Here is a 14,545-nt window from a genome sequence, read left to right on the forward strand (position 1 = left end):
CTAGAAGAGTATCAGAGTTGGCTGCTCTTTCTTGTAGAGAGCCATATTTGATTCTGCATAAAGATGAGGTTGTATTACAACCTCATCCTAAATTCCTACCGAAAGTAGTATCAGGTTCTCATTTAAACCAATATATTGTTCTGGCTTTCTTTCCACAGTCTCGTTCTGTGAAGGAAAAATCACTACATTCTCTTGATGTGGTGAGGGCGGTCAAGGTCTATTTGAGTGACTGCCCTGATTTGTAAAACAGATGTTTTTGTGTTGCCAGACAGTCCTAAAAGAGGACAGGCAGCATCAGAATCTACCATTTCTAAATGGATTAGTCAGGTGATTGTTCAAGCTTTATGGATTAAAGAGGAAAATTCCTCCTTTTCATATTAAAGCGCACTCCACCAGGGCTGTTAGTGCTTCTTGGGCAGTACATCATCAAGCCTTCTTGGCTCAGATCTGCAAGGCCCCAACTTTTGTCTTCAGTCCACACATTTACCAAATTCTATCAAGTAGATGTGAGAGGTCATGAGGATAGCACTTTTCGGTACAGTGTACTGCAGTACGAGTTCTCTGGTCTCTTGGTGCACTACTTTTGTCTCCCTCCCTTCAGTTGGCATTACTATGGGACATCCCACATAGTAACTACTATTACTCTGTCCTGTGATGTACGATAAGAGAATAGGATTTCTAAAACGGCTTACCTGTAAAGTCCTTTTCTTTGAGGTACGTCACGGGACACAGAGGTTCCTCCCTTCTATGATATACACGTGTATTGCTTTGCTTCAAAACAGTTACTCCCACCAGTGGGGGGGGGGGGGGGGGGGGTTATATAGGGAGGGCACTTTTTAATTTAGGGCGTGCCAGTGCCCAGCACCTGAAGGTGGCCTATTAAACCCACATAGTAAGTACTGTGGCTCTGTGCCCCGTGTTGTACCTCAAAGCAAAGGCTTTTACAGGTAAGCCGTTTTAAAAATCCTATTTTTTTTTTTTTTGTATAATGTGAAAGATGTTATGCCGCAAAAATCGTGAACTTCTAGAAGTGTAAAAAAATTGTTCTCACTTTCGCTAGAATTGTGCAGCTCTAACATCTATATATTACAGGTGCCCCTTCACATAACATAACTTTAAAAAAACAAAAACTTTTTTTTTTTAGCTTTTTTAACCGGTTCCTGACCGGCACACGCTGATGTACGTCGGCAGAATGGCGCAGGCATATTGGCATACAGGTACGTCCAATCTTTAATGCCGCCCTGCCATCGCGCTCGCGTGCCGGTTGAGACCCACATGAGTCTGGTCGTGGGTCCCGCGGACTCGATTGCCGCGGGTATACCCGCGATCATCTCGCGGGGCGGCTGAATGGAGAAATGCCGCTGTAAACCGCATTTCCCCATTCTGCCTAGCAACTAGTGACGCTGATCTCTACTCCATGTGATTGGAGCAGAGATCAGTGTTCACTAAATGAAAGCCCAGCCCCCCACAGTAACACACCCCTAGCAACACTTAACCCCTACACTGCCACTCACTGGTTAACCCCTTCACTGCCAGTGTCATTTACACAGGAATCACTGCATTTATATAGCAGTGATTGCTGTATAAATGACAATGGTCCCAAAAATGTGTCAAATGTCCAATGTATCCACCATAATGTCGCAGTTACAATAAAAATCGCTGATCGCCGCCATTACTAGAGAAAAAATTTTTTTTATAAAAATGCCATAAATCTATCCCCTATTTTGTAAACACTATAACTTTTGCGCATACCAATTAATAATCTCTTATTGCGATGTTTTTTTATTTTTTATTATTTTTATTTTTTTTAACCAGAAATATGTAGAAAAATATGAATCTGCCTAAACTGATATTTTTTAGATATTTTTGGGGAGTATTTATTAGCAACGCAGTGCCGAATCGCATAAAGTGGTCTGGTCTTTGACCAGCAAAATGGTCCGGGGCTGAAGTGGTTAAATGCTCCATTCTGGACCCTCCAGCAGGGAAAAAAAAAATCATACTAGTTTTCTTTGAGGGGATCGGGCAGGTCTGTTTGCCATAATTCACTGTGTCTGTACTGTCCTACTACCTTGCAGTCAGCTACGACGCCTTCTCTTGAGAAACCTTTAAAATTTAAGACACGTGCGTTAAAATCTTTAGGCATGTGTTAATGTTGACAGTGCGTACACACACACACACACTTACACTTACACACACACACACTTACACACACACACTTACACACACACACACACACTTACACACACACACACACACTTACACACACACACACACACTTACACACACACACTTACACACACACACACTTACACACACACACACTTACACACACACACACTTACACACACACACACTTACACACACACACACTTACACACACACACTTACACACACACACACACACACACACTTACACACACACACACACTTACACACTTACACACACACTTACACACACACTTACACACTTACACACACACACACACACACTTACACACACACACACACTTACACACACTTACACACACACACACACACACTTACACACACACACACACACTTACACACACACACACACACTTACACACACACACACACACACTTACACACACACACACACACTTACACACACACACACACTTACACACACACACACACTTACACACACTTACTTGCGAAAGTACCTTTTGCCACATTTCAGGCTTCAAACATAAAGATATAAAATTTAAATTTTTTGTGAAGAATCACCAACAAGTGGGACACAATTGTGAAGTGGAACGAAATCTATTGGATAATTTAAACTTTTTTAGCAAATAAAAAACTGAAAAGTGGTGCGTGCAAAATTATTCGGCCCCTTTACTTTGAGTGCAGCAAACTCACTCCAGAAGTTCAGCGAGGATCTCTGAATGATCCAATGTTGTCCTAAATGAATGATGGTGATAAATGGAATCCACCTGTGTGTAATCAAGTCTCAGTATAAATGCACCTGCTCTGTGATAGTCTCAGGGTTCTGTTGAAAGCGCAGAGAGCATCATGAAGACCAAGGAACACACCAGGCAGGTCCGTAATACTGTTGTGGCGAAGTTTAATGCCGGATTTGGATACAAAAAGATTTCCCAAGCTTTAAACATCCTAAGGAGCACTGTGCAAGCGATCATTTTGAAATGGAAGGCGTATCAGACCACTGCAAATCTACTAAGACCTGGCCGTCCCTCTAAACTTTCAGCTCAGACAAGAAGACTGATCAGAGATGCAGCCAAGAGGCCCATGATCACTCTGGATGAACTGCAGAGAACTACAGCTGAGGTGGGAGAGTCTGTCCATAGGGCAACAATCAGTCGTACACTGCACAAATCTGGCCTTTATGGAAGAGTGGCAAGAAGAAAGCCATTTCTCAAAGATATCCATAAAAAGTTTAGTCTAAAGTTTGCCACAAGCCACCTGGGAGACACACCAAACATGTGGAAGAAGGTGCTCTGGTCAGATGAAACCAAAATCTAACTTTTTGCCCACAATGCAAAACGATATGTTTGGCGTAAAAAAGAAACACAGCTCATCACCCTCAACACCCCATCCCCACTGTCAAACATGGTGGTGGCAGCATCATGGTTTGGGCCTGCTTTTCTTCAGCAGGGACAGGGAAGATGGTAAAAATTGAGGGGAAGATGGATGCAGCCAAATACAGGACCATTCTGAATGAAAACCTGTTGGAGTCTGCAAAAGACCTGAAACTGGGACGGAGATTTATCTTCCAAGACGATGATCCCAAACAAAGGAATGGTTCACAAATAAACGTATCCAGGTGTTAGAATGGCCAAGTCAAAGTCCAGACCTGAATCCAATCAAGAATCTGTGGAAAGAGCTGAAAACTGCTGTTCACAAACGCTCTCCATCCAACCTCACTGAGTGCGAGCTGTTTTGCAAGGAAGAATGGGCAAGAATTTCAGTCTCTCGATGTGCAAAACTGATAGACATACCCCAAGCGACTTGCAGCTGTAATTGCAGCAAAAGGTGGCTCTACAAAGTATTAACGAAAGGGGGCCGAATAATTTTGCACGCCCCACTTTTCATTTTTTTTATTAGTTAAAGTTTCAAAAATCCAATAGATTTCGTTCCACTTCACAATTGTGTCCCACTTGTTGGTGATTCTTCACAAAAAATAAAAATTTTATATCTTTATGTTTGAAGCCTGAAATGTGGCAAAAGGTTGAAAAGTTCAAGGGGGCCGAATACTTTCGCAAGGGACTGCACACACATGTATACACACACATGTATACACACACATGTATACACACACATGTATACACACACATGTATACACACACATACATATAGTGTGTGTGTTTTCTCAAGTGTACTGCAAAAGTGGTAATAGGCTTTAAATCTGTTAACTTGGCTCCTCCTGAGCTGTCAGATTTTTTTTTTTTTTTGTTCCGGCCTGCTGGGTTGAACAAAAAATAAAACTACTAGTGTGCATTAGGCTTGAAGCTCCACTTCGGGAGTACAGGGAGGGGCAAATTACGTCACACCTCGACTCCTTCCTTCCCCTGTCACTGGGCCTGTAGCAGAGCGCAGTAATGCTACACTGCCGAATTCCCTTACCCGCAATGGCGGCAGCAGGACCCAACAGCTGATGGAAACATCTGCTGCGGTGCCAGCATCGCTGGACTCCAGGACAGGCAAGTGTCCAATTATTAAAAGTCCACAGCTATGGTATGTGTGTAGCTGCTGGCTTTTAATTTTTGGTGGTGGGTGGACCTCTTATTTAAGTTAAGAAGACTCTCAAATCATGGTCTCTTGGGGGTACTTGAGCAGTCCTCAAGGTGCCCATACAGGTCGTTTTAAGGCTTTCCATTATTTTGCACAGATGATTTGATCAGTTTTCACTGCCTTAGTAATTACCACAGCCGTTTTCATCTGAGGGAAAACATGACCTATTGGGGTGCCTTGAGGACTGGAGTTAAGAAACTGCATTAAATACTGCTATATAGTAGGCCCTATAGGGTGTCTCTATAAAGTATTTCAGACTCTTAAGCCGTGTACACACGGGCGGACTGTCTGGCCAACTTAGTCCGTCGAAACACATTTCAGCGGACAGTCCGCTCGTGTGTGGGCTTCAGCTGACTTTTTCAGCGTGCAGTCTGGCGGACTAAGTATTTCGGAATTTCCGTAATATTGTCCGTCCAACTTTGGTTTCAGCGGACAGTCCGCTCGTGAGTAGGCTAGTTCGACGGACTAAGTATGGCGCATGCTCAGAAAGGATTTACACGGCGAAAGGTTGCATTGCAGTGTATTGGACGTCCTATTTCTAGTCCCGTCGTACGTGCTGTACACGTCATCGCGCAAGCTTTCGACGGACTGTTTGTTCATCGTGTGTGGTCAAGTCCGTTCATTCGAAAGTAGGACGGACTGTCCGTCGGATTGTCTGACGGACTAAGTTGGCCATACAGTCCGCCCGTGTGTACGCGGCTTTAGAGTTTGTGTTGCCATAAACATCTGTAAGAGCCCTTTCACATCGAGCCGCGGGGGGCGTCTGTGGTAAAGCGGCGCTATTTTTATCGCCACTTTACCGTCATTTTAGCGGCTCTATTCGGCTGCTAGTTGGGTGGGAAAGGGGTTACATCCACCCGCAAAACACCGCCGGATCGGCGTTTTGCCGGCGGTATTGCAATTTCAATGTGGAGGAGTGGCGAGTTCACCGCTCCAAAGAAGTTCCTGGCAGGACTTTTTCTGACATCCTGCCAGTGCACCGCTCGAGTGTGAAAGTCCTCAGGCTTTCACACTGGAGTAGAGCCGCTTTTTTCAGGTGCCATTTTTAGCGCTGTAGCGCCTGTAAAAAGCAGTGTGAAAAGGGGTCTAAAAGGGACTTTTTTTTTTTCCCCAATCCCATTGGTTTGCATCACTTTCATTAGTTGGTATGCTGTTTTGACAATGACAAACTGGGTGTAGACAATTTGTAATGCTCAGAAATTGGAAAAATGCAGTGTTTTCTGTATATCAGTGTTGCTTCAGATACATTCTGACCTGTTTAATAGAGCACTGTCTGAAAAAAATGTGCAAATAAAGCTCCATTACAGTGAAAGTCTGTTCAGTGTGTTTCTCCTTCATACTGCAGGGGCAGACATGGACGTGTGCCTTACAAACTATGGTCACTGCAACTACGTATCTGGAAAGCACGCCTGCATATTTTATGATGAAGTAAGTGTGATTCAATTTTAAAATGGCGTATTTTAATGTATCCAGCCTGTGTAATTAAATGTCTGTTTTTGTTTGTTTGTTTTGTTTGTTTTTTGTCATTAGGTGGCACAGGGAGCTGTAATCCTTTGGGTTATACTGCCACCTACATGAGGCTTGTCAAAAAATAATTTTTTGATTGACAATAAGGGCAGCTAAGGCTATTAACCCCTCCTAGCCCCACTGTTCTGGTGCTTCCAGCTCACTTTCCACTAAAGGGGCTACTTGTAGTATGTCTACTGATGGTGCTGACATCTTCAGCATAAAGTCATGCTGTCCTTTTGCTGTTAGTTTATCCTTGGTTACATCTGTTGTAACTGCGTCCTTTGCCCTCTTGGTTTTGGGTGTGTGTTTTTATTTTATTTTAATTTTTTTGCTTTGTTTCGTTACTTTTTGAGCCAATTTGCCTCACCAGAAGATTCTGTACTTGCAGCCTTAAGCCCCATGCACACTATTAGATTTTCTGCTGATTTATGTCTGCCTGATTGCATACAAATTGAAACTCTTAAGGTTTTGGTAAATATGAAAACAAAAATCTGCAGTAAATCTAATAGTGTGTATGGGGTCTCAGTGGCTACTGAGCCATCATCTGCAGAGGTTCACTCACATTTTTATTGGATGTGCTTACTCCGAGTTTAATCCTGCATTTACTCCCAAGTTTAATGAATCTGTTTTGGCTCTTATTGATGAGGCCAGCACCACCCTGAAGCTAGAGGATCAGCCCAGGGGTGTGTTGTAGTATGCATGGCACATGACTCTTGCCTGTCAAACTGCCTGTGTTCTACCTAGTGGGGCCCCCTCCTTACAAAGTATCAGGGAACCCATCCTTCACTGGCAGTCTTTTATTTATTTATTTTTTATTATTTTTTTTTTTTAAATCATCTGTGGGAATGTCATTCTTTCTGCCTCTGCTCTGCCTTTAGGACTGACATACCAAATGACTTGTGGTTGGTGTCAGGACTGTTATATGGCTACCTGCCAACTGACCCCTTTTGCTTTTCTCACTAGGCAGTCTCTATGGGATTTCATTCTTTAGGGCTTAGCCTCTTGGGAAACAATCCCTGTCTCTACCTGCAACCCATTCACTTTAGAGGTTGAGGGTCTTTATCTAGCATAGGTCCTTCTCAAGGATTGTTGGTCCACTGTCTGTTTTTATTCATTTAAGAAAAAAAAATCTTGATAGTTGGTTGTTTGAGCTTCTGGTAATCTCTGCTACAACTAAAAGGTGTTTCTGCTGTTTGGGTCCATTGACCCTCCTTTTTCTAACTGTAAGCCTGTTGCTGCAGTCTTGGCAGTTTCCCAATCCCTTGATTTATTGCTTGGGGACCTCCCTTGCATTGAGGATCTGTTCCTGTGTCCTTTACTGTACAATTAAAGGATAATAGAAATTTTTTACATTCCTATAGATTTTTGGAGCACAGTACAGAGCACAGGTCCCTCTACTTTTCTGTGATCTCCTTACTGCTTTCTAAAAACAACTGAAGCCCGACAGAGTGGGTGGGGTTATATTGGAATGCTGGGGGTGATTTTCCAGCAAAGCTTTTGCCAGTGTCAAATCACTTTGAAGGTAGCCGCATATAACCCATGTTTTAAGATTCTATGTCCTGTACTGTCAAGATAATGCATATTAACCTGCTGTCATAATTCCAGGGTTATATATATATATATATATATATATATATATATATATATATATATATATATATATATATATATATATATATATATATATATATATATATATATATATATATATATATATATTCTCTATATCAATAACCTGTGTTCTCAGGCAACAGTGTATCCATTTTTCATTTAAACGGCTTGATCAGGAATGTACTGGGTGCTTGTTGGATATGCAGACAGTGCTTCCTCAGCAACCATATTGGACATCAAAATGGGACCAAGTGCTTTGTGCGTTTGCTGCCCTGGGGGATTCCACAATGATCTAAAATGGTGGTACTACAAGCTTTCATTATGTCTGGGGCCACACAGCTCCTGTTTTCTGAATATTTTATACATGTGTTTGTTCTAGAAAATGAATCCCGAGGAAAAAATGAGCCTGGTATTGTGGACATCCTCCTCTAGTGCTCATTGCCTGAATGACTCTAGTCTTGGTGCCATCTTGCAAAAAGCATGCAGCAGGGGAAATCAGAGTAAAGTCAGAACTCCTGATCTGCATAGTGATTCTGGCTCAGGGACACCGATATTCATGGAGCCAGAAGGTCAGCATGAGAGTCGGGGAACTAGCTTTTTATTTCAAACAAGGTTTTGTTGTACAAAGTAATTGGAAATGATATGACGCTAACCTCTTTTCTCTTTGCATTCCTTACTTGCAGAACACAAAGCATTATGAGCTGCTGAATTACAGTGAACATGGTACGACTGTTGACAATGTCCTCTATTCCTGTGATTTCTCTGAGAAAATCCTCCCTACCCCTCCCAGTAGTATTGTTGCCAAAGTGCAGAACGTTATAAGTAAGTTGTCACATAAAGTATTTTTATTTTTATTTTTATTTTTTTGCCTACAATTCAATTGGTATAATGTGCACATATCAATGGTGTGTAAAAATTGGTCCATATCTTTTTTAGTGTGTTTTTAGTTTTTCAATTTGCTGACTAGTGCATGTAATTTTGTCATTTTGGTCCATCAATACCAGATTTGGGATTTCCTTTTGATCAGTGAATTCTATCTATAATACCTCCTTGAAAAAGAAAAAAAATAGTGTTTTTACTGTTAAAATCTTTTTGCAAGAGTAAAGGCTTATAAAGTTTTTTAGAATTGGTTATAAATTATGCAATAGCTGCCTTATTTCAAACCATGTGCTAGATATCAGTGTGTTGAATGAAATAATTAATACTACTTGGAACACTGCTATTTCCGTTGTGCGATCTCAACTTATGAAATGACCAATCGATGGCTGTGCTGCCCTCTACGCTCTGTACTCTATACAATATATCTAGTACCACAATTCGTGCTAACAGTCCATAATAGTGCAAAGTACTTTAAGTAAAGTGCTTCAATTCTTGAACTTAAAGAGCCTATTCCTGTCACCGCTCTTTGCCCTTCTAGGACCAAACTCACGGCAAGTTGTTGACCACCTGACTATATACTGAGGTAGGGCAAATTGCGCTTAATATCTGCTGGTCAGCTTCCTGAGGTAAATTACCATCCACAGACTCGCAATTATCCACGCACAGGAGAAAGGAAGCAAATAGATCTCATTGCGCAATGCTGGATGCCTCCTGATGCTCTAGTGATGAAATGTGTAGGGGTGAAGACACGTGGCACTAAGCAATTTCTGCTTGGTGGTTTGCATGCTGGTTACCATGTGCATTGGAGCAGCAGCATCCAAGTATTTTGATGGTAAATCATTTCAAGTGCCAGGGGAGCCACCAGACATTGTGAGAGCATACATTTACGATTGTGTGGGGAATGTTCTTGCTGGCACGTGAGCATTGCAGCGCAATGGACTGGCTCCTTGTGCTGCTTCTTGCTCTCCCAGTCAGAGCTTTGCTGTGCAGCTTGCAGGAGGCTGATACTATCTAATGATGAACTAATGAATATGTACTGTGTGCCTAAAATGCGTTGTGGGATTTCAGCTTTACGCCAGTAGCAGAGTTTGTTTAAAAAAAAAAAAAAAAAAATGTTGGCAAACTAGTTTCATGATGTCATTAGGTACTTTGGTTGCATTGTGGTAAGTATCTGCAGTTATTTGGCCCTTAGGTCTCATTCACACATGGCATATTACAGCATACAAAATATATAAATCTTGCAAGCTACTCTAGAGCCACCTGAGACTGCAAGCAGCGTCGGGTATAAAGTAACTTGAAGTTACAACCTAGCGTCAGGTTTGGTATAACAATTCCTATCAAACAAAGTGGAAATTCACAGCTGCTAAGCATTGATCACAATCCCATAATCTGTAAAAACGTATATACAAAAAAATGCAGCGCTGTGTGATACTGAAACTTACAAATGCATAACTGGTGCCATAAACAATGAAAATCAGTATTGCTAAAAAAAAACGTAACTATGAATATAAAAAAAAATTGTGTGTAACGTGCAAGCTTACAGTGAAAAGAATGTAGTATTCCTTAATATCAAGTGTTAAGAAAAATAAAAAATCGTTCTCCCAATTTACATCAATCCACAGAGACAAGTGCAAATTGGAGTATTATACGTATTGATGTCCAAAAGGTGACTCTAGTGGTGGTGATCCTGATCAGAAGAGGGTAACTTCACTCACGCGCCCCCATTGTATGTTAGCAGCTTGTATAGGCATGTATCCGAGCGCCTCCACTGTCCTGGCCCCTCCCCTACATGTGCTGACACAGGGCTTATGTGTCTTCCTCAGGGGGATCTGAGATCTACATCCCACAGGGATGCATAGGTCTTCTGTGCATCCTTGTACAGGCAGTACCTTTCATGTTAGTTGGGACACAGTGGTTACACAGCCACTCCTCACAATTTGGCAGCATTCCGGCTGCACGACCCCAAACGATGAAGCCAGCCATACATGGATCGACATTCGACCAGTTCAGCAAGGACTGGGCAAATTACGATCCATGTCTGGGCTACCTTAGCTGGTGATACACAAGTTGATCTATTTATCGACTTGTGCACATACCAGCCTGTCGGGTTTTTCCCAGATGATCCCTGGTTGCAGAACCCAATAGCCCTGCAGTAGTGATTCCACCATCCACCTTGAATGTGTGGCTGGGGAAATCCCCTCCAACCCGCTAGTTGAATGGAAAAATGTATATTGTAATATTTGGCCTGCTAACAGTGAGTTTGGGGGGGCACTTGCCTACAGTGCCTTGAATAAGTGTTCATACCCCTTGTACTTTTTTGGTTGTAACATGACAAAATTTCCAAGTATTGTATTGGGATTTTATGTGATAGACCAACATAAAGTGGCACATAATTGTGAAGTGGAAGGAAAATAATAAATGGGTTTTTTTTTTTTTTTTTTTACAAATATCTGAAAAGTGTGGTTTGCATTTGTGTTTGGCCCCCTTTTACTCTGATACCCCTAACTAAAATCTAGTGTAACAATTGCCTTCAGACGTTACCTAATTCGAATATGGAGTCCACCTGTGTGTAATTTAATCTCAGTATAAATACATCTGTTCTGAAGCCCTCAGAGGTTTTTTTTTTTTTTTTTTTTTTTTAGAGAACATTGGTGAATATACAGCATCATGAAAGTCAAGGAACACACCAGACAGGTCAGGGATAACGTTGTGGAGAAGTTTAAAGCAGGGTTAGGTTATTAAAAAATAAATACCACACTTTGAACATTTCACGAAGTACTGTTCAATCCATCTGAAAATGGAAAGAGTATGGCACAACTGCAAACCTACAAGACATGGCCGTCCACCTAAACTGACAAGCAGGGCAAGAAGAGTATTAATCAGAGAAGCAGCCAAGAGGTCCATGGTAACTTTGGAGCTGCAGATCCACAGCTCGGGTGGGAGAATCTGTCCACAGGACAAGTATTAGTCGTGCACTCCACAGATCTGGCCTTTATGGAAGTGGCAAGAAGAAAGCCATAAGATCCCATTTGCAGTTTGTGAGAAGCCATGAGGGGGACACAGCAAAAGTGTAAGAAGGTGCTCTGGTCAGATGAGACCAAAATTTAACTTTTTGCCTAAAAGCAAACCCTGAACACACGCCCCCCCCCCATGAAACCTGGTGGGCATATTTTAGAAGAGAACCTTTTAGTCTGCAAAAGACTGGAGACTGAGGTTCACCTTCAGGCAGGATGACCACCCAAAATATACAGCCAGAGCTACAATGGAATGCTTTAGATAAAATCATATTAATGTGTTAGAGTGGCCCAGTCAACGTCCAGACCTAAATCTAATTGAGAATCTGTGGCAAGACTTGTAAATTGCTGTTCAGATGATCTCCATTCAATCTGACAAAGCTTATGCTATTATGCTAAGAATGGGTAAAAATGTCACACTATGTGCAAAGTTGGTAGAGACAGCTGCCAAAAAGACTTGCTACTGTAATTGCATCAAAAAGGTGGTTCTACAAAATGACTTGGCTGAATACAAATGCACGCCACACATATTTGTAAAAATGTTGAAAACCATTTATCATTTTTCTTCCACTTGAGGTTGCACTAAACACCTGCGGTTAAACATGGCCTTGCATGGGTGTACACCGTAGTACACCTCGTGAACAAGGCCTTACAAAAAGACCTGTGCTGCGATCCCAGGCGAAACCATCTTTTCTTGAACATTGGAGGGTCATATTCAATTTTTCTGCTTGACTCACCAGATTTCGTTCCATGTTAGTGCTACAGTGTTAACTATGCAGTTGTTTCTAACCTGTACACAGCATTGACATATTGTAGTTTTTTATTGCTAGTATTACTGTTTCTAGATTAATCTGCTTAGTGCATTTGTATTGCATGGGTTCAACACTCCGCATTGTAGAAACAATAGATCAAAAACGCAGAATGTTGAAATTGTGCAAATCTTTTTCTGTTAAACTTATGTTCCACCCCCTACTATCTTTCTATCTCCACTGTTAGTGTAGTCACTCTAAAAGTTGGCAATCCACCGACCGGTAATTGAAAAGGAGGTTTGGAGATGCAGTTACAATTTTAACAAAAAGCTTTTCTTATACATTTTAGACCTACTGATGGCTTTCGTATGCTACTTTTCATTTACGTTAATGCCATCTAATTGAGTGCTGTGCAAACTGTTGGTGGTATAAAAATCCTGTATAATAATATGCCCAGTTTGAATTGTGCAGATTCAAGCTGAGGGTATGGTAAGACATTGCAGCCAGTTCTGCTAAAATCTAGATTCTGCAGAGAACTGAAACTTCTATTAATATACTTGTTTTGTTTGTTTTTCCAACCCAGAGCGCCGTAAGAGCCAAAATCCAGAGCCGGAACCTGTTAAAGAAGAGGTTGTCATGAGCTCTCAGGGACAAGGTCCCCATGCACAGCCGTGTAACTGCAAGGCCAGCAGCTCTAGTCTTATTGGAGGAAGTGGAGCAGGCTGGGAAGGCACAGCTCTTCTACACCACGGTAGCTACATTAAATTGGGCTGCATCCAATTTCTCTTCTCTATCACAGAGTTTGCAACAAGGCAGCCGAAAGGAGAAAGTGATGCCTTAGCACAAGACCTGGACTTAGAAGAAAAGCTGCCTCTAAAGTCGCCTCACCAGGTGCCTGTTTTACGATCCAACTCTGTCCCTTAGGAGCCAAGCATCAAATCTCTTAAGGGATGTAGGACACTTCTATAAAAGGACACACTTGTCAGAGCGACCATATGAGGCAGCCTCCCAAGACCCTGTTTTTGGCCAGAAAAAGTTTGCACATTTGCATGATATGAAGAAACTTCACCCTTTTTCCTCTCTACTTTGCTCAGTTTTTAGGGGCATTTGCACATATATTTCTATCATACATTTCATATATTATAAATATATATAAATATATATATTTTTTTTTTTTTTATTGTAAAACTCGAACCACCCTCCCCTGTTGTGAACTTACCTCGACGCTCTAAAATCTAGAGACCAGAAAATTTAAAACAAATAGGATTTTTTTTCATCATGCCGCTGTAAATTAATAGGACACAAACTCATCTATTTTGTGCAAGTGACAATTTTATATAGTAAAACTTTTTTTTTTTTTTTTTTTTTTTTCTTCCATGAAATATTTTCCTCATTTTGTTACCTTTACAAATGTTCCACCGTAGAACCTTTCTCATGACCACAACTGCAATAAAGGTTACCTCCCTCCAAGCTTCGAGAACCACATTCAAAGTTTTGTATATACACAGACGGCTGCCCTTTTTTTGCCCTGTTCATTTTTAAAAAATTTTAAAATGTATACAGTGCCGCGTGTGATGCCTTTTGGCTCCTGTCTGTTGTAACAAAACATTTTGTTGTATACATATTTGTCCCTCCCCCTTTTTTTTCTTTTTTTTTTTTTTTTTTTTTTAATGTAATACTGCCACTTCTCCTTGAGGAGGTTGGAAAAGCTAGATTCAGTGTAAATATAATTGTATTGTTTTAGATTTTACAAACCTTTTCCTGTATTCTGTATATATATACATATATATATAAAAAGTTGATTCTTTCTGAGCTTGTGTTTAACTTTTTTTTAATATTGACTATTATAACGAGATTGTTTTTGCCTCAGTAATAAAGAAAGCATCGTTTATTCACCTATAGGCAGTTGATGGAAGGCAAACGTATGTATGCTAATCCTGCACAGAACAAGCTGGAGACTGTATCTGTTCTATTGTCAACAGGTATTCCCACGCTAAAATGGAAAGTGAAGGT

The 14,545-nt window shown here is 41.1% G+C and overlaps 1 protein-coding gene across 2 annotated transcripts in view; it reads left to right on the top strand.

The window, feature by feature from the left end:
- Positions 1-14,344, top strand: part of PHF12 (PHD finger protein 12) — a 109,305-nt gene extending 94,961 nt beyond the window's left edge. The window contains exons 13-16 of one of the 2 annotated variants that reach the window (XR_013274400.1): positions 6,116-6,198; positions 8,270-8,459; positions 8,574-8,712; positions 13,116-13,259. Coding sequence is in view for 1 of the 2 variants with exons in the window: in XM_077480393.1 (XP_077336519.1) it covers positions 6,116-6,198; positions 8,574-8,712; positions 13,116-13,456 (563 nt within the window). In the remaining variant the exon portion in view is untranslated. Of the gene's footprint in view, positions 1-6,115; positions 6,199-8,269; positions 8,460-8,573; positions 8,713-13,115 lie in introns of both variants that reach the window. The other variant, XM_077480393.1, reaches the window with a different exon arrangement.
- The last annotated feature ends 201 nt before the right edge of the window (positions 14,345-14,545 follow it).

This window comes from Lithobates pipiens, unplaced genomic scaffold (genome assembly GCF_037356315.1).
Source record: "Lithobates pipiens isolate NorthernLeopardFrog02 unplaced genomic scaffold, aLitPip1_a1.2 Scaffold_16, whole genome shotgun sequence".
Taxonomy (NCBI): Eukaryota; Metazoa; Chordata; class Amphibia; order Anura; family Ranidae; genus Lithobates; species Lithobates pipiens.